Source organism: Mustelus asterias, chromosome 17, assembly GCF_964213995.1.
Source record: "Mustelus asterias chromosome 17, sMusAst1.hap1.1, whole genome shotgun sequence".
NCBI lineage: Eukaryota > Metazoa > Chordata > Chondrichthyes > Carcharhiniformes > Triakidae > Mustelus > Mustelus asterias.
Window position 1 is genome coordinate 82,243,133 of NC_135817.1, and position 21,298 is coordinate 82,264,430.

General features: G+C 45.7%; 1 protein-coding gene across 1 annotated transcript in view; it reads left to right on the forward strand.

The window, feature by feature from the left end:
* The window catches only part of ncam2a (neural cell adhesion molecule 2a), a 543,279-nt gene that overhangs the window by 92,979 nt on the left and 429,002 nt on the right, over positions 1-21,298 (forward strand). Inside the window, exon 9 of the mRNA XM_078231910.1 lies at positions 2,486-2,560. Within this exon, the coding sequence (XP_078088036.1) occupies positions 2,486-2,560 (75 nt within the window). The remainder of the gene's footprint in view (positions 1-2,485; positions 2,561-21,298) is intronic.

Sequence of the window (21,298 nt, forward strand, 5' to 3'; positions counted from 1 at the left end):
ATCTCTCTCCAAACTCATGGCCAGGCATTGTTACAATCTGCTGACATACTTAACACTTCAAATGTTCAGTCTGCTGAATAATGTTTTCCACAATTTCCATCCAAGCTCGCTCCTGACAGGGCTCCATGTTGCATTCCATTCCCTCATGTCCGCATGTAGCCTCGCAAAGTGAGTTATTGAATTCCAGGTTATGTCTGTATGAATCTAATATGGGGAAGATATGATGTGGAGATGTCGGCGTTGGACTGGGGTGGGCACAGTAAGAAGTCTCACAACGCCAGGTTAAAGTCCAATTCACCTGATGAACCTAAGAACATAAGAACTAGGAGCAGGAGTAGGACATCTGGCCCCTTGAGCCTGCTCCGCCATTCAATAAGATCATGGCTGATCTTTTCGAGGACTCAGCTCCACTTACCCGCCTGTTCACCATAACTCTTAATTCCTTTACTGTTCAAAAATTTATCTATCCTTGCCTTAAAAACATTCAATGAGGTAGCCTCAACTGCTTCACTGGGCAGGGAATTCCACAGATTCACAATCTCTTTTGTGAAGAAGTTCCTCCTTAACTCAGTCCTAAATCTGCTTCCCCTTATTTTGAGGCTGTGCCCCCAAGTTCTAGTTTCACCCGCCAGTGGAAACAACTTCCCTGCTTCTATCTTATCTACTCCCTTCATAATCTTATATGTTTCTATAAGATCTCCCCTTTCTTCTGAATTCCAATGAGTATAGCCCCAGTCTACTCAGTCTCTCCTCATAAGCCAACCCTCTCAACTCTGGAATCAACCTAGTGAATCTTCTCTGCACCCCCTCCAGTGCCAGTATATCCTTTCTCAAGTAAGGAGACCAAAATTGTACACAGTACTCCAGGTGTGGCCTCACCAGCACCTTATACAGCTGCAACATAACCTCCCTGTTTTTAAACTCCATTCCTCCAGCAATAAAGGACAAAATTCCATTTGCCTTCTTAATTACCTGCTGCACCTGCAAACCAACTCCTTGAGATTCCTACACAAGGACACCCAGGTCCCTCAGCACAGCAGCATGCTGCAATGTTTTACCATTTAAATAGTAGTCCATTTTGCTATTATTCCTACCAAAATGGATGACCTCACATTTACCAACATTGTACTCCATCTGCCAGACCCTCACCCACTCATTTAGATTATCTATATCCCTTTGCAGACTTTCAGCGTCCTCTGCACACTTTGCTCTTCCACCCATCTTAGTGTCATCTGTGAATTTTGACGAACTACACTTGGTCCCCAACTCCAAATCATCTATGTAAATCGTAAACAACTGCGGTCCCAACACTGATCCCTGAGGCACACCACTAGTCACTGATCGCCAACCGGAAAAACACCCATTTACCCCCACTCTTTACTTTCTGTTAGTTAACCAATCCTCTATCCATGCTAATACATTACCGTAACACTGTGCACCTTTATCTTATGTAGCAGTCTTTGGTGCGGCACCTTGTCAAATGCCTTCTGGAAATCCAGATACACCACATCCACAGGTTCCCTATTGTCCACTGCACATGTAATGTTCTCAAAGAATTCCACCAAATTAGTCAAACTTGACCTGCCCTTCATGAACCCATGCTGCGTCTTCCCAATGGGACAATTTATATCCAGATGTCTCGCTATTTCTTCCTTGATGATAGATTCAAGCATTTTCCCTACTACAGAAGTTAAGCTAACCGGCCTATAGTTACCTGCCTTTTGTCTACCTCCTTTTTTAAACTGTGGCGTCACATTTGCTGTTTTCCAATCTGCGGGAACCACCCCAGAATCCAGCGAATTTTGGTAAATTACCACTCATGCATTTGCTATTTCTCCCGCCATCTCTTTTAGTCCCTGGGATGCATTCCATCAGGACCAGGAGACTTGTCTACCTTTAGCCCCATTAACTTGCCCAACACTACCTCTTTCGTGATAATGATAGTTTCTCGGTTCTCACCTGCCATAGCCTTCCTGTCATCAATTTTTGGCATGTTATTTGTGTCTTCCACTGTGAAGACCGACACAAAATACCTGTTCAATGCCTCAGCCATTTTCTCATTTCCAGTTATTACATCCCCCTTCTCATCCTCTAAAGGACCAATGTTTACTTTCGCCACTCTTTATCGTTTTATATATTTGTAGAAACTTTTGCTATCTGTTTTTATATTCTGAGCTAGTTTACTCTCATAATCCATTTTACCTTTCTTTATAGCTTTATTCGTGGCTTTCTGCTGATCTTTAAAGATTTCCCAATCCTCTAGGTTCCCACTAGTCTTTGCCACTTTGTATGAAGGAGCAGTGCTCCGAAAGCGCGTGCTACCGAATAAACCTGTGGGACCTTAACCTGGTGTTGTGAGATTTCTTACATGGGGAAGATAGGGAAGGTAATCAATGGCAGAGATTGAGGGACAGACTCCAATCTGTCTCCATTAAACTTCAGAAATTCAAATAAATTGTATTTTCTCTTTTGTTTTCTATTTTAGCAGTGCTTCAAGTGACAATTTCTCTGGGCAAAGTGGAACTCAGTGTGGGCGAGTCCAAGTTTTTCACCTGTACAGGTAAGCTCAAAGCTGACCAATTATCACTGAGCAATTCTGTTGCTGTTTTCAATGCCTGCTCGGGTAGGCCAACATTTTAAATCTCAAAACATCTATTCTCCTCTCTCTTGAAATTGTGATATTGGCTTTGAACAAAAATGTACCACACGACCAGAAGGACGTGGAAGCTTTGGAGAGAGTGCAAAGAAGATTCATCAGGATGTTGCCTGGTCTCGAGGGCGTTCACTATGAGGATAGGTTGAATAAACTGGGATTGTTTTCATTGGGAAGACAGAGGCTGAGGGGAGACCTGTAGAAGTCTACAAAATTATCAGACAGGGTGGATAGTCAGAGGCTTTTCCCCAGCGTGGAAGTGTCAATTACAAGGAGGCACAGGTTCAAGGTGAGAGGGGGAAAGTTTAAGGGAGATGTGTGAGGGAGGTTTTTCATGCAGAGCGGTGGGTGTCTGGAACGCACTGCCAGAGGAGGTGGTGGAAGCAGGCACTTTAGCAACACTTAAGAAGCAGCTGGATGGGCACATGAATAGGGAGGGAAAAGAGGGATACGGACTGAGTTAGGGCAGAAAGTTCTTCTTTGAATTTAGTTCAGGCATCATGATTGGCATGGGCTTGGAGGGCCTGTTCCTGTGCTGTACATTTCTTTGTTCTTTGATCTTAAATACTGTGACAATGATTGGTAAACTTAGAGTCATAGAGTCAGAGAGATTTATAGCACGGAAACAGGCCTTTGGCCCAACCCATCCATGTCAATGAGGTTTCCTAAACTGAACTAGTCCCATTTGCCAGCATTTGGCCCATATCCCCCTAAACCTTTCCTATCCATGCACCTGTCTAAATGTGTTTTAAATGTTGTAATTGTACCCGCCTCTACCACCTCCGCTGGCAGCTCATTCCATATACGCAGCACTCTGTGAAAAAGTTGCCCTTCAGGTCCATTTTAAATCTTTCCCCTCTCACCTTAAACCAGTGCCCTCTAGTTTTGGGCTCCCCTACTCTGGGGAAAGACCTTGGCTATTCACCTTGTCTATGCCCCACATTTTATAAACCTCTATAAGGTCACCCCTCATCCTCCTATGCTCCAAGGAAAAATGTCCCAGCCTACCCAGCCTCTCCTTATAATTCAAACTTTCCAATCCCGATAACATCCTTGTAAATCTTTATTGCACCCTTTCCAGTTTAATTGCATCCTTCCTATATCGTTTATAGAAACAACAGTGGATCCAGCCCCAATCCCTGTGACACACTGCTGGTCACAGGCCTCCAGTCTGAAAAGCAACCCTCCACCACCACTCTATATCTCCCACCAGCAAGCCAATTTTGTATCCAATTGGTTAGTTCTCCCTGAATCCCATGTGATCTGACCTTACTGACCAGCCTATCAAGAGTTCTTTATTGAAGAATAGTGGGAAATGGTGGCATTGTGGTTACGTCACTGAACTAGTAATCCAAAGGCCCAGAATAAACTTCTGTGTACAATCTTTTAGGGTGGCATGGTGACACAGTGGTTAGCACTGTTGCCTCACAGCGCCAAGGACCTGGGTTCGATCCCCGGTTTGGGTCACTGTCTTTGCGGAGTTTGCATATTCTCCCTGTGGGTTTCCTCCGGGTACTCCGGTTTCCTCCCACAGACAAAAGATGTATGGGTTAGGTTGATTGGCCATGCTAAATTGCCCCTTAGTGTCAGGGGGACTAACTAGTGTAAATACGTAGGGTTATGGGGATAGGACCTGAATGGGAGTGTGGTCGGTGGGCTAACCCAGTGGGCCGAATGGCCTCCTTCTGCATTGTGGGGATTCTATGTTTCCTCCCACACTCCAAAGATGTGCAGGTTCAGTGGACTGGCCATTTTAAATTTCCTCTTAGTGTCTCAAGATGATTAGGGGGATTAGTAGGGTAAATACCTGGGGCTACGGGGATGGGGCTTGGGTAAGGTAAGATAAAAAGTTGGGTCAGTGCAGACTCGATGGGCTGAGTGGCCTCCTTCTACACAGTAGGGATTCTATGACTCCATGGGTTCAAATCCCAACGTGATCGCTGCTCTAATACAAATTCAATAATAAAATCTGGAATTGAAAGCGAGTCTCAATAACGATGACCATGACAATAACAACATTGATTGTTGTTTCAAAGAAAACAGCTGGAAAACAGGCTTACCTGGTCTGGCCGACCTGTGACTCCAAACCCACACCAATAGCAATGTGGTTGACTCTGAAATGGCCTTGCAAGCCGTTCAATTCAAGGCAAAGAATGCTGACAGACACATCCCATGAAAGCATTAAAATAACATGATTCCAAGATAGCTCTCCACATAGACGACTCTCACCAACTTTTACAGATGCACCATAGAAAGCATTCTTTCTGGTTGTATCACAGTTTGGTATGGCTTCTGCTCTGCCCAAGACCACAAGATACTACAAACATTCGTGAGTGTAGCCCAATCCATCACGCAAACCAGCCTCCCATCCATTAACTCCGTCTACGTTTCCCACTGCCTCGGCAAAGCAGCCAGCATAATTAAGGACCCCATACACCCTGGACATTCTCTCTTCCACCTTCTTCCGTCGGGAAAAAGATACAAAAGTCTGACGTCATGTACCAACCGACTCAAGAACAGCTTCCTCCCTGCTGCTGTCAGACTTTTGAATGGACTTACCTTGCATTAAGTTGATCTTTCTCTACATCCTAGCTGTGACTGTAACACTACATTCTGCACTCTCTCGTTTCCTTCTCTATGAATGGTATGCTCTGTCTGTATAGCACGCAAGAATCACTACTTTTCACTGTATATTCATATATGTGGCAATAATAAATCAAATCAAATCAAATCAAAATATGCGCTACATCACTAAGGCGGCACCGTGGCACAGTGGTTTGCGCTGCTGCATCACAGCACCAGGGATCTGGGTTCAATTCTGGTCTCGGGTGGCTGTATGGCACTTGCATGTTCTCCCCGTGACACTGTGCCACCATGCCACCATGTTAATCTGCCCTGTAACTGGGTGGGTGAATGTGTGGCAGCTAAGTGTTAAGTCTTCAGCCATGAATCTCAGAACCGGTAACACCTGATTTGGTTATATTTGCCTGTGTTACGAGCGTATGATTCCCTATTGAAAACAGTTCATTCAGCTGACAGGACAAGAACTGATTAACTATCCATCGACCTCATTGTTGTTTGTGGAACATTGCTGTGTGCAAATTGGCTACCTGTGTTAAAAAGATTTCCAGAAGATATTTGTTGACCATTCAGTATTTTCTGGAACATCATGAGTGCATAAAAGGCACAGGACAAATGCATTTCTTTTTCAATAAAGTGTTAACTGTGGCGATTTGACAGATGGTACACTGAGGGAAGGAAGAGAGAGAAAGAGAAAAACACTAATAAATAAACATCAAAACTTAAAACTCATTGTAGGAACAAGGATCAACTGAAAGACATTAATGAGGCAGGTACCACCCTGTTTTCACACAACTACACTAATTAAATGTCACAAAACTTGGTCTGAAATTTTGCATGTACTGTAAACAAGCTATCATAGAACATAGAAGATAGAACAGTAGAGCCCAGGAACAGGCACTTCAGCCCACAATGTGCCGAACATGACACCATATTCTTGACAAGACAAAGGAACAAAAGAATTATGAACGATCAGATGAAGGATGTTAATATTTAAAGAGATATACAAAAGTCTTATTTTGACCATTCAAATTACACCACAAGATTTTACTTTTCTTTAAGAAAATGAGCTTTATTGTTTATAAAATAATCAAATAAAACACGCATTAACATAATAATATGGTTTATAACTATTTATATTATGAACTTATTAATTCTCCCAAGGCACTGGGGACCACCCCTCACCATCCCTCCGCCATAAATATCCAACAGCCCACTGGAGAATTCTCCTCAACGCCAGATATTGTCAGAGATAAACCTTCATTTATTCTCTCTTGACTGTGGATACCTCAGCCCTTTCTTCTGGTTATTCTTTCAATGCTTCTAAGCTAATTTGCTTGTTGTTTTTCTTATGCACAAGGTTCTATAGAGGACCATTATAGATTGCTCCACTAATTTCAAACTAGGCAACCTTCCAGTTTCTGTTCCCTTACAAAATCCAAACAGAGATTAAGCCTTGCCTGTATTCCAAGTGGTCAATAATGAAGTTAGCTTTTTACTTATAATGCACCCCTTTAATTATATTTTACTTAGACAATGTTCTCTCAGTGAGCCTCAAACCACATGAGGTCCAAACTGTAACAAGCTCTCTCAGCAAACACCCAGAAAAATTGAAAGCAGAGAACCCTCTAAGCTCCACCCATCTCCATGACAATGTAGTATGTCCCAGGATGTCCACAAATTGACCTTTAGATTAATTATCCTTTATTTACAATTTCTTCATTGATCTGATGATGTAAATGGATTTTTCAACTTTTCAGGGTTCACTGAATGCTTTTGATCTACCAAAGCAAAATTATTTCTCTGGAATGCCATTAATGCAAGGGTTACAGGCATCAAATCTCCAGTTCTTTAGTGAAATAAGACAGCCTGCTGTTTTTTTTTAGTTCCATCTCTCCTACTCTAACTTTATTAAACCAATCTTTTTTCGGGTAACCTTTTAAGCTGCCAGTCCTTGAGCTGTTCTGGCAGCACGGTGGCACAGTTCGAGCAGAATGGTGGCACATTGGTTAGCACTGCTGCCTCACAGTGTCAGGGATCCGGCTTCAATTCTCAGCTTGGGTCACTGTCTGTGCAGAGTTTGCACATTCTCCCCGTGTCTGTGTGGGTTTCCTCCAGGTGTGCCGGTTTCCTCCCACAGTCCAAAGATGTGCAGGTTAGGTGAATTGGCCAATCTAAATTCTCCCTCAGTGTACCTGAACAGGCGCCAGAGTGTGATGACTAGTGGATTTCACAGTAACTTCATTGCAGTATTAATGTAAGCCTACTTGTGACTAATAAATAAACTTTTACTTTATCTCTAAAGCCCTGCAGCTTAATTGCTTTCCCTTTACAACCTTCGGCTTCCCAGATCTGAACATCACCTTTAAATTATTAACACGGGCCATGAATTAGATATTCGCAATAATCATAAAAGCAAATTACTGCGGATGCTGGAATCTGAAACCAAAAGAGAAAATGCTGGAAAATCTCAGCAGGTCTGGCAGCATCTGTAAGGAGAGAAAAGAGCTGACGTTTCGAGTCCAGATGACCCTTTGTCAAAGTTAAAAGGCACAGAAAGTGGGAGATATTTATACTGCAGGGGGAGGGAATGAAAGATGAGTCATCGCCACAGAAACCAGGGGAAAGGCTGCTAATGGCTGTCCATCGAGAGAATAGAAGGTGTGAATGGCCAAATGGCAGAGAAGCTGAAATCAGAGGGTAAACTGTGACAGATGAAGGTGTGGAGGCGGGGGGGGGGGGGGGGGGGGGGGGGGCTGCGGGGGGTGGGGGGGGGGCGCGGCGGGGGGGGGGGGCGGGGAGGGAGAATGGATGGGAGAGAGATAAAATTGAGAAAAAGGGGGAAAGGGGAAGCAAAGGAGGAGAAAAGGTAAGGAAAGGGGGATAAAGTAGGGGGAAAGAGTGCAGGGGGAAAAAGAAAAATGAAGAAAGACAATAAAGAAATACAAGGTAGAGAACAGCAAAAAATTAAATGAAATGAAACAAAGGGGTCGAGGTGGGGAAGAGCTAATCATCGGAAGTTGTTGAATTGAACTTCAGATGATTGGCTCTATTCCACCTCCACCCCTTTGTTTTCATTTTATTTAATTTTTTACTGTTCTCTATCTTTTATTTCTTTGTTGTCTTTCTTCATTTTTCTTCCCCCCCACTCTTTCCCCCTTTCCTCACCTTCTCTCCCCCTCTGCTTCCCCTTTTCTAAATCTTACCTCTGTCTCATCCATTTTCCGTGCCCCCCCCCCACCCCCCCCCCCCCCAAAAAAAAAAAATCCTCATGACACAGTTTACGCTCTGATTTCAGCTTCTCTGCCGTTTGGCCATTCACACCCTTTATTCTCTCTATGGACAGCTATTAGCAGTCTATTCCCCTGGTTTCTGTGGCTATGACTCATCTTTCATTCCCTCCCCCTGCAATATAAATATCTCCCACTTTCTAAGCCTTTTAGCTTTGACAAAGGGTCATCTGGACTCGAAACGTCAGCTCTTTTCTCTCCTTACAGATGCTGCCAGACCTGCTGAGATTTTCCAGCATTTTCTCTTTTAGTTCGCAACAACCAGATGGGCATCTCAAGGCCCTCACAATTGCTTAGAGTCCGGCAAAGACACAATGCAACAGAACCTAGTGTATCAAAGTCTCCAGTTTACACTTAGGAAGTCCCCACACCAACATGGGATGGTTGTGGGAGGGGTATTGGGGGGGGGGGGTGAGGGGGGTGGCGGGGGGAGAAGGGTTTCAGGCAATCCTTGTCACTAGATTGGCAGCAAGAGAGAAACCAATCCTTAGCAGCAGCCAGAGATAGCATGGCACCTATCAAGCGGAGGAAAATATTTTGATGCTGTCCACAGCAATCGGTAATAACTGAGGGAGGAGGATGACACATCCCCGGTCCTCGGAATCTGTCAAGCACATTCATTTATGATAGAATTTAAAGATTGCGTAGACACCTTCTCACCTTAATTTTGAGGAAATTAACTTGGTCTTCAGTGCACAGCGCAGAGACTGCTGATTAACACATTCGCTAATTAGATTTATCAACTTCAATTTAAATAATGTAATATCCTGTAATTTGCAACAGTAGTTAATATGCTAATAGCATGTTCAATGCATTTTAAGAAGTGTGTAACTATCATTGCTCAACATTCACCATAACTTGGCCCCAATTCCAACTTCAATTTCTGCAAAGATTTTTCGTTTATTTGTTCATTGGAACATAGGAATTAGGAGCAGAAGTCGGCAAATTCAGCCCTTCGAGCCTGCTCCGCCATTCAATCAGATCATGGCTGATCTCTCCCTGGTCTCAAATGCACCTCCCCACCTGTTCCCCATATCCCCTCATCCCTTTTTTACATCAGAAATATATCTATCTCCGTCTTGAAACCATTCAATGATTCAGACTCCACCGCGCTATAGGGCAGCGAGTTCCACAGATTCACCACCCTCTGCGAGGAGTAGTTCCTCCTCATCTCAGTTTTAAATCTACTGCCTCTCAACCTATACCTGTGACCTCTTGTTCTGGATTGCCCCATAAGGGGAAACATTTGGTCTACATTTACTTTATCAATCCTTTTTAGTATTTTATATACCTCGATCAGATCCCCTCTCATCCTTCCAAGCTCCAGCGAGTACAAGCCCAAACTGTTTAATCTCTCCTCATACGTCAACCCTTTCATCCCCAGAATCAATCTGGTGAACCTGCTCTGAACTGCCTCCAGTGCCACCACATCCTTCCTCAAATAAGGAGACCAAAACTGGATACAATATGGGATGTGGGCATCGTTGGCTGGGCCAACATTTATGGCCCATCCTTAATTGCTAGGCCATTTCAGAGGGCATTTGAGTGTCAACCACATTGCTGTGGATCTGAAGTCACATGTTGGCCAGAGCAGGTAAGGGCTGCAGGTTTCCTTCCCTGAAGGATGCAATTTACCATGTCCAATCCACCTTACTTGCACATCTTTGGAGTGTGGGGGAAAACCGGAGCACCCAAAAGAAACCCATGTAGACACAGGGAAAATATACAAGCTCCACACAGTCACCGAAGGCCGGAATTGAACCTGGGTCCCTGATGCTATGAGACAGCAGTGCTAACCACTCTGCCACCATTTTATGACAATTGACAATGGTTTCATAGTCATCATTAGACTTTTAATTCCACATTCTTATTTAACTCAAATTTCACCGACTACCATGGTGGGATTTGAACGCAAGTCACCAGAGAATTATCCTGTGTCTCTGGATTATGAATCCAGCAACAATACCACTATGCCATTGCCTCCCCTAAGGATGACTCAAATCTCCCTCCGAGGGTGCTTTGGAACATCTCACCCAGTCAGTCTCCGGATGCTGACACAAGACTGATGAGGTCACAGAGACAAGAGGGGGGATTTTCCCATCCCGCCCGCCATGGGAATCATGGCTGGTACCTCTGTGGAAGCCTCATTTGAAAAGGATGAGGCATCAGTCACCTACATCACAGACGTAACTATATTTCAAATGTACTTCATTAGCTGTTGGGGTGGTTTTGAGGTCCTGTAAACTCCATGGGTACTCCTTCCTTCCGTCCTCGCAAAACAAAGAGATGGATCGTCTGTCATCAGGGCTATCTCTTCCTCTTCCCAACACTCACCTTATCCCCAGCATAAATATTCAGCAAGGCATTTGTCTGCAACTTGTCCATTGGTTCAATCTGCTTGGATCTGGTGGACGTTCTTACAGTTTGTTCTCACTGGTCTGCAAATGCACTCGGACTTTAATTCAATTCCAACGCAGGGTAAGAAGGATGACGTTCTATCAAGAGGCAAAAAGTCTCCGTCTAACAAAAGCAGATCGGCAAAGGAGATATAAGGATTGCTCAAAAGCCTATCTAAAACAGTGCAGGATTGGCGCCTGTATCTGCGCATCAAGAAAACCTGGCAAAAGGAAACTGTGAAGGTGTCGTCTACTGTGGGACTTGTTGCATTGCTGATTCTGATTGTCATATCATAGAGTCCCTACAGTGCAGAAGGAAGCCATTCGGCCCATCGAGTCTGCACCGACCACAATCCCACCCAGGCCCTATTCCCGTAACCCCACTCGTTTACCCTGCTAATCCGTCTGAGACTAGGGGCAATTTAGCATGGCCAATCAACCTAATCCGCACATCTTTGGGCTGCTGAGGAACTCTCGTCCGATAGATTAAAATTCACAATTAGGTGCATCAGGCATTCCCTGTTAAATCTGGTGTGCTCACCCGCAGCAGAACTAGGTCTTGTCAGTCACTGAGAAAATCAGTGCGGTAAATGAGATAATATCCTGTCCGTCTCCTTCGAAGTCGAAGGATGAATGAGTAACCGAGGTAAAGCACACAGGACACCCAGTTATATCCCAGCCACCAGAAAGTTCACCTGACCGATTTTTACTCCCCCTGGCCCGGATATCTCCTCAGCAACCTTTACAGCTAATCTGCATGATGGAAGATAGGATTCCATGTGGCTTCGCCTGACTGTCTCTCATTATCTGCGCAATGGGCAGTTTTAAATCCATTACACTCACATAATCTACCCAGACTTAAGCGAAGCAAGTGGAAAAGAGTCAACGTCTATGTCAGTTTGCATTGAGGCTCAGCCTCCTGCTAATTTTTGCCTTACTGTAACATTCCTGAAGGGACTCAGGGGGTTAATGGACTGCAGTGCCAATCAGCAGAGCAATTGGTAAACCCTCGGCCATAAAGGGAGCATTTTAGGTTATTGCTTGTAATCAGGAGGGGGGAAACTCTGTTCTATATTCCCCTCTGTCACACTTAATGCACATATTTAATTTGCGTCTGTTTATGTGCCGTAATGGAATTGCTTCAATGCATGTTCCCACTGTGCCTCCCTATTTATGGGTTTGTATTACGAATGTTAAATTGTATATCCGTCCCCCATGGTGACTTAGAAGAAACTAATTTTAATGGAACAACAGTTAGCTTGTAAAGAAAATTACTTTGATACTTATGAAAAAAGAGAAATAACGAACAAAGGGAGCACTGTTCAAAGGATTCAATTGGGAATGAAACTTAATAAATTCAAGCTTTTTAAAAAAAAGTCACTTGATCTCCCAACGCATTGTGTATGGAGATTTGTTTAAAAACCGTTGTTTTTCAGTAAGTGTACCTTTAATTGTTTCACCAAAATAAATGCTTCCTGCCTCACTATTTGATGGAATTTTCAAGTCCTGCCTCGGGAATGGTAGCAGGCTTGGGGGCAGGGGCATCCAAAGGTTCGTTAACCTTGGGCAGAATTTTCCGGTTTTGGGACGAGCATGGCCAGAAAAATCCCACCCTTTGTGTTTGCTTATCCTCCATCTGTAATGTTCTATGTTCTATGTTCTATCTCCCTCTTTCTCATCGTCTATCCATGGAGCCTCATAAATCTTTATTTAGCAACGTCTCTCAATGGCAACATTCATGGCAAGTTTCAGTAAGGCAGCAGTTCATAGAGTCATATAATCATAGAACCCCTATGGTGCAGAAGGAGGCCATTCAGCCCATCAAGCTGGCACCAACAACAATCCCACCCAGGTCCTAAGCCCATAACCACATGCGTTTACCATGTTAATCTCCCTGATACTAAGGGGCAATTTAGCATGGCCAATCAGTCTAACCCGCACATCTTTGGACTGTGGGAGGAAACCAGAGCACCCGGAGGAAACCCACGCAGACACAGGGAGAACATACAAATTCCACACAGGCAGTGACCCAAGCCAGGAATCAAACCCGGGTCCCTGGTGCTGTGAGGCAGCAGTGCCAACCACTGTGCCACCGTGCCGCAATACTAACCACTGTGCCACCGTGGACCAATGCTTCTTAAGCTCGGATAGGGAGTTGGATACAACACTATACTCGTGATTTTGCAATTTACGCTCCCGTCTGGCACTGACCAATATTTAGCCCTCACCCAGCTGCACTCAAAGTGATAACCTGGTCAATGTTTCATTGCTATTTTTGCAGCCTTGACTGCCTCAACAATAGTGACTGCACTTTCAAAATTCTCCATTGCCTGTGAGCTGCTTTTGGATACTCTGAGGTTGTGACAGGTGCCTTATAAATTCAAGTTCTTCAAATGTTATTGGCTTTGTTTTTCTATCCATTTTTCTCCGAGTCAAGTCTCAATCTTTCCTTTTCCTTCCCAGTTGACTTTTTCCACGCTCTCGAAGCGCCAGTAAAGTTGGCATCTGCCTGTCTCAGGAGATGATGGATTGCACCCAGGGTGTCTATCACTTCTGAATTGAGTGTTGTCTGTTATGTCTGTCGAGGCTGACTTGTGAGACGCAGTCTTTTCCGCAGCTGGCACAGACAAAGAGCATTGTCGAAGGTTAATTGGCATATTTTCCTTCTGCTAGACTCTCTTTTCCACCACTTATCGTTTCTTTTGACCTCTGCTTTTAAACATAGAAAATAGGAGCAGGAGGAGGCCATTCGGCCCTTCGAGCCTGCTCTGCCATTCATTATGATCATAGAATCATAGAATCCCTACAGTACAGAAAGAGGCCATTCGGTCCCTCGAGTCTGCACCGACCACAATCCCACCCAGGCCCTACTCCCATATCCCTACATATTTATCCACTAATCCCTCTAACCTACGCATCTCAGGAAACTAAGGGCAATTTTAGCATGGCCAATCAACCTAATCATGGCTGATGATCATGGCTGATCATCCAACTCAATAGCCCGATCCTGCCTTTACCCCTTAATATCCCTTAATCCCATTTGCCCCAAGAGCTGTATCTAACTGCTTCTTGAAAACATACAGGGCGGAATTTTCCAAAAAATACATTCCAAGTGCCAAACGAGCAAAAAAGTAGGAGAGTTTCAGACTTGTTTGGATAAATGTGAGGTTATCCACTTTGGTAGCAAAAATGGGAAGCAGATGACTATCTAAATGGCCATAAATGAGGAGAGGGGAATGTGCAATGAGGAGTGGAGTGGATGGCCGGAGATCTCCCAGTAGACTGAGAGATCGGGGCGCCTGCACAATGGTGGGGAGCAGTGGGGTGCAGCCTCAGCTCACCGGTGGAATTGCTGAGCTCGAGGAATACTATTGTGTAGGCGCCCCAATCTCTCAGTGTACTGGGAGATCTCCTGCCACCCACTCCACCCCTCGTTGCACATTCCCCTCCCCTCATTTATGGCCGTTCAGGTAGTAATCTGCCTTCTCGCTTTTGCTACCAAAGTGAATAACCTCACATTTGTCCAAATTATACTGCATCTGCCATTCAGTTGCCTTCTTGAATGCAGCTGAGAGGTTGGCTCCACCTCCCAGCATTTACTCTGCCAATTCCGTAACACTTTTTATAGCCTGAAACGTTTCCCAGTTGGCACTCATGAAACCCGTTCCTGGCCGTGGTCGGCCCCAGGGCACAATGCTACACTAGCCGGCCAATTAACGGGCAGCCGACGTGAACCGCGCACAGGGGAAGGGAGGGTGGGAAGAGGGCAGGCTCTGAGAACAGGGAGGGTAGGGGCTGGCACTTCCAATACGCTGCCTCCAGGGGGGGCGGTCACTGCCAAGCTGTCTCACGGGAGCTGCTGACCTGTGAATATTATAAATCACGGTGGAACAATTATGCAAAGGGTGTCAGGGCAGCGCATTCAAACACAGACCTCAGTCCCCACACACCTTCTTTCAATTTAATTTGAGCGCTGACATTTCATCCTCTTCTGGTTCGAGCTTGAAACTAAAGTGTCGAGGCTGCCTGGCCAATCAGTCTGCCTGCCAACCGTTAACGGGCCACGTTAATTTTATTTTTCATTCATTCATGGGGCATAGGCGTCGCTGGCTGGCCAGCATTTATTGCCCATCCCTAGTTGCCCTTGGAGGGCACTTGAGAGTCAACCACATTGCTTTGGTCTGGAGTCACATGTAGGCCTGACCAGGTAAGGATGGCAGATTTCCTTTCCTAAAGGACATGTTGCATTCAACGAGTCCCTTCAAGGGCTGAATTGATTTTTGATTTGATTTGATTTATTGTCACATGTATTAACATACAGTGAAAAGTATTGTTTCCTGCACGCTTTACAGACAAAGCATACCGTTCATAGAGAAGGAAACGAGAGAGTGCAGAATGTAGTGTCACAATCATAGCTAGGGTGTAGAGAAAGATCAACTTAATGCAAGGTAAGTCCATTCAAAAGTCTGACAGCAGCAGCTGTTCTTGAGTCGGTTGGTACGTGACCTCAGACTTTTGTATCTTTTTCCTGATGGAAGAAAGTGGAAGAGAGAATATCCGGGGTGCGTGGGGTCCTTGATTATGCTGGCTGCTTTGCCGAGACAGCGGTAAGTGTAGACAGAGTCAATGGATGGGAGGCTGGTTTGCGTGATGGATTGGGCTACATTCACAACCTTTTGTAGTTCCTTGCGACCTTGGGCAGAGCAGGAGCCATACCAAGCTGTGATACAACCAGAAATAATGCTTTCTATGGTGCATCTGTAAAAGTTGGTGAGAGCCGTAGCTGACATGCCAAATTTCCTTCGTCTTCTGAGAAAAAAGAGGCGTTGGTGGGCTTTCTTAACTATAGTGTCGACATGGGGGGAGCCAGGACAGGTCGTTGGTGATCTGGACACCTAAAACCTTAAAGCTCTCAACTCTTTCTACTTCGTCCCCTCCTCTGTGTTTGCTGAGGTCGATGACAATCTCCTTCGTTTTGTTGACATTGAGGGATAGATTATTGTTGCCGCACCAGTTCACCAGATTCTCTTTTTGTGTAATTTGACGTGTCTGTGGTCAGCGGCACTCCCGCCTGAGCCACATAAAATTCTGGCCTTAGCGAATAGTTAAAATCCAACAGAGGCCACTAGGTGATGCTACTCATCGCATCCCGCCCCTCCCAAAATAAATGGATTCGCTCCCCATTGTCCCTACTCTGCATTTCCAGATCTTCATGCAATCTGCCAAGCAGATCACCAGTTTGACTCCAATTCCATGAGCTCTGGCCTTAGCTGACAGTCTCTGATGAGCAATTTCACTGGATGTCTTCTGGAAGTCAATATTAATAACATCCACACACATTTTCCTGTCCGTATCTTGCGTCAACTCTTCAGAAATTCCATCACATATATAGGGCATGGCATTCTTTGAGCTGGGAGAAGCAAGAAGAGAGATTTTGCAGCAGCAGAGCTCTGAACTGTCAATAAGATGAAGGAAAAGGATTTTGATAAGGGAAGGGCACGGGGGGTGGAGGGAGATAGCAGCCAGAGAACAAGACTTATTTCCTTTCTTCTTTTTAACATGGTTGAGGAAAAGCTGAGATCAGAAAAATAAAGAATGTCTTTGGTGACATGTTTATCTCAGGAAGAGGGCGAAACAGTTCACCTCTAAGAAAGGCAAGGAAAGGAATGATACTCAGCCAGATGTTCCAAGGCTTTGAAGTGTCAGTGAAAGAAATCTTTTGCGAAAGTGAAGTCGAACTGTTGTGCAGTTAAGAATACTATTTGCCCTCAAGTAACTTTGAGGTCTAGTTCTATCATAATCTCATATTCACCTAATATGGCCCATCTGTACATTCTGACTGGGAATTGTGAGGAGGGTAACTCACCTACTGACTCCCCAAAGCCTGTCCACCATCTACAAGACATGAGTGTGATGGAATACTCCCCACTTGCCTGGATGGGTGCAGCTCCAACAACACTCAAGAAGCTTGGCACCATCCAGGACAAAGCAGCCCCGCTTGATTGGTAGCCCACCCACTTCAGACCTTCAGCTTTCACAGCACCAGGGATCCAGGTTCAATTGCGGCCTCAAGTGACTGTGTGGAGTTTGCACATTCTCCCCGTGTCTGAGTGGGTTTCCTCTGGATGCTCCGGTTTCCTCCCACACTCCAAAGATGTGCAGGTTCGGTGGATTGGCCATGCTAAGTTGCCCCTTAGTGTCCCAAGATGTGTAGGTTAGGAGGATTAGGGGGGTAAATGGGTGGGGTTACAAGGAAAGGGGAGGTTCCGGCCTGTTGGAGAGTCAGTGCAGTCTTGATGGGCCGAATGGCCTCCTTCTGCTCTGTAGTGATTCAATGATTTCTATGATTTCACTCCCTCCATCACCGATGCACAATGGCAGCAGCGTGTACCACCTACCGACTACAATAACTCATCAAGAGTACTTTGACAGCCCCTTCCAAACCTGTGAACTTTAGCCCCGAAAAGATCAAGGGCAGCAGATGCATGAGAAAACTACAACCTGCAATTTCCCCTCCAAGTCACACACCATCCTGACTTGAAACTATATCACTATTCCTCTTCTGTCGCTGGGTAAAACCCTGGAACTTCCTAACAGCACTGTGAATATACGTACACCACATGGACTGCTGTGGTTCAAGAAGGCCACTCACCACTACTTTCTGAAGGGCAAATACGGTTGGACAATAAATATTGGTCCAGCCAGTGATGCCCACGTCCTGTGAACAAATCAATACATTTGAAAAATCCTCGCATTTACTTTTGGCCAGAAATGTGCCTGGATCAGCCATGGCTACAAGAATAGGTCGAAGCCTGGAGCAAGTAACTCACCTGATTCCAAAAAGTCTGTGCATCATCTCCAAGGCTCAAGTCAGGAGAGTGATGGAATACTCTCCACTTGCCAGGATGAGTACAACTCAAGGGTGGCACAGTGATTAGCACTGCTGCTTCACAGCGCCAGGGACCTGGCTTCAATTCCGGCCTCGGGTCACTGTCTTTGTGGAATCTGCACGTTCTCCCTGTGTCTGCGTGGGTTTCCTCCGGGTGCTCCGGTTTCCTCCCACAGTCCAAAGATGTGCGGGTTAGGTTGATTGGCCATGCTAAATTGACCATAGTGCCAGGGGATTGATGGGCTAAATACGTGGGGTTACGGAAATAGGGCCTGGGTGGGTTTGTGGTCTGTGCAGATGTGATGGGCCAAATGGCCTCCTTTTGCACTGCAGGGATTCTATGATTCCTGCAAAGCTGAAGGAGCTCAATACCATCCAGGACAAAGCTGCCCACTAGACCAGCAGCAGTGATGGGCCTTCCATCTGGGTTCCGAGTGCGGCCCACGAGACATTTTGTTGACCGTTGCCCCAGGCACAGGGTTGCCACGTTCCACTGATTTCCATCCACATGGTTTTTTTCCTCCCAGTGTGACTGAAGTGATTTGCACGTAAAGCAAGGGCGAGTGAAGTGAGGTGCGTGCTGATTGCTCACAACATTGATGGTGAGAGCCGCGTGCTCCCTCTGCGCCCAAAGTGTAAATATTTCTTTTGTTTTTACCATTTGAAGTTGATGTTCTACTAATATATAAACAATTAACCATTTTTTATAAGCCATTATGAAATATTTAGTGTGTATTAAATGTGTTTAATCTTATTCATGGGGGCAAGGTTAGTGAACAAGTCTGATTTCAATCTTGAGGCTCATTGGGTTGAAGGAGCGCCACTCATGCAGCCCACTCACTAACGCTAGTCTGCCCATCACTGATTAGCACCTTATTCACTCTCTTCCACTGCATTGACAGCCAGAATCATTGCAGTGACTCGCCCAAGATCCTTTGACAGCATCTGCCAAACCTGCATTCTCTATTTTCTAGAAGAGCAAGGACTGTCAATGCTTGGGAACACCACCAAGTGCTGGTCCCCTCCCAAAACACTCATGGCCTTGACTTGGAACTATATCGCCACTCCTTCCTTGTCGTTCAGTCAGAATTCCCTCCCTGACAGCACTGTGGGTGCATCAACACCACATGGACTGCAGCGGCTGAAGAAGACCGCTCGCCACCACCTTCTCAAGTTTTTTTTCATGAAATCTCAAAATACTTAAGTTATAATTTTTTATTATTAGTGTCACAAGTCGACTTACATGACTTGCAATGAAGTTACAGTGAAAATCCGCGAGTTGCCACACTCCGGCGTCTGTTCGGGTACACTGAGGGAGAATTTAGCCTGGCCAATGCACCTAACCAGCACATCTTTCGGACTGTGGGAGGAAACCGGAGCACCCGGAGGAAACCCATACAGATATGGGGAGAAGGTGCAAACTCCGCACAGACAAGTCGGGAATTGAACATGGATCCCTGGCGCTGTGAGGCAGCAGTGCTAACCACTGTGCCACCGTGCCACTCTCAAGGGGCAATAACGGATGGGCAATAAATACTAGCCTTGCCAGCGACGCTCACATCCTGTGAAGGAATGTTAATAAAAAAGCAACATGCCCCTTTAAGAGCTGTGACTGTGATTTGATTTTTATTGTGTCTATAAAAGTGGGATGTCAAACAATTACATGAGAGATTAGGTTAATACACATGACTGAGGAGAATGTAGTATTGAATTTCTGACATTGACAGAACTCTGCAATTTTTATTGTTATCCGGTAGAAATTAGGTTCAAATTTGCAAAGCTATTTGTTCATCACTGGGTATTGTTCCATGAAAGGAAGATGTAATTAGACCCAATGCACAACACCTAGAAGAGAAACGAGAAAGCAGGAAAGGTCATCATTTCTACAGCACGCCGTTCCAGAAAATAAAATAAAAGCTTGAGAAATCTGTTACGGTCGATCTGCATTAAGAGAAATTTAATTACATTGCAATCTGTGTTACTTACTGCACCAATGTACACGGTTACTGTGAATTATCAAAGAATGCTCTCTGTCAACGAGAGTGCAATGGTTGCTGGGTTGCTGACACTGTGTAAGTTCTTTAAAGTGCTTTGGAAAACAACAAACAAGGCTTGAATAAAAGCAAAACAAAGGCATAATACTGCGGGTGTTGGAGCTCTGAAATAATGACAGATCATAGGGGAAAGACTCAATAATGAGACGGATGCTTTGTCTGTATAGCGTGTAAGAAACAACCCTTTTCACTGTATGTTAGTACGTGTGACAATAATAAATCAAATCAAATCAAAATCAAATCAAAGGAGTACAGGAAAGAGATAGAGGGGGCGATTTGCCCAACAAAGTGCGGGAAAACTGGTGTAAATACGATTGTCTTTTTCAGTGGGAGTTCAGACTCGAACCTCTCACACCCTGTGCAATGCGGAGGCCACAATCGTGAATATCATTAAAAGCACCGGGGGGGTGGGGCGGGGGGGGGGAGGTTTAAGGCCTATTCGCGCCGGAGTCTGACAGCTCCAGAACTCTGCGCATGCACAGTGGCCCCGAATTGCTGGTCTGCAGTTTGCGAGCCAGCTCCGTCGCTGGCCAGCGTGGGACTCCCACAATGCTGCCCCTCCAGCACAACCCCCCCATTGCCCGATCGCGGCCCCCATGACCATTCCTGGGCCTGGCTCAAACCTCGGCCTGTCCTGGACCGCCCCAATCACGAGCCCCCCGACCCCCCACCTTGGCAGCCCCCCATGGGAGGCAGATATCCCCCCTACCTCAGCAGACCCACCCCGGCAGACCACCCCCCCATGACAGCCCGCCCCGATTGCCAGCCTCCCTTCGGCCCCAAACAATCCCAATGGCAGAGTGGCAGCAGGACCCTCCACCCCCACCGATCGCCCCTAAGTCCTGCCCCCTAGGCCCCACCCCATATATCCTGCCTCCTTGGCACTGCCTCATGCCCAGTGGGCAGTGATAAAGTGCCCCCTGAGCATGGGCACTTTGCCCCTTGGGCAGTGCCAAGGGGCACAGGGTGGCATTCCCCAGGTGCCCATGCCCAACCCCGCTGCCCGACCCCAATGGCCCCCCCTTCAGTCCAGTGGGATCTCCTGCTAGTTCCCCAAAAGTGGGGAGCTACTCTAAACCCCGCCGGAGTGAATTTGTATTGGCAGAGAGATGCTATCGGGCCTGGAGGCTTCAGTCCTGGGCCTGATAACGACATTCAAATAACATTAAAATAAGATTTAAATTACTTACCTGCTGGTCCCGCCGGTTTCCAGCGTGGTCCCGACTGTGCTGGATATCCTGCGCTGGGAGATGAGCATGCATGCGCGAAACCCGCGAATCAGCCCACAAGTGATTCTCCTGGCCCGACGCACTAAAAAAGTAACGCATCGGGATGAGAGAATCGCCCCCAGAGAATCTGGTGAATTGTTATGACGATAATAATCTTTCCCTCAATGTCTGTAAAACAAAGGAGATAGTCATTGACTTCAGGAAGCG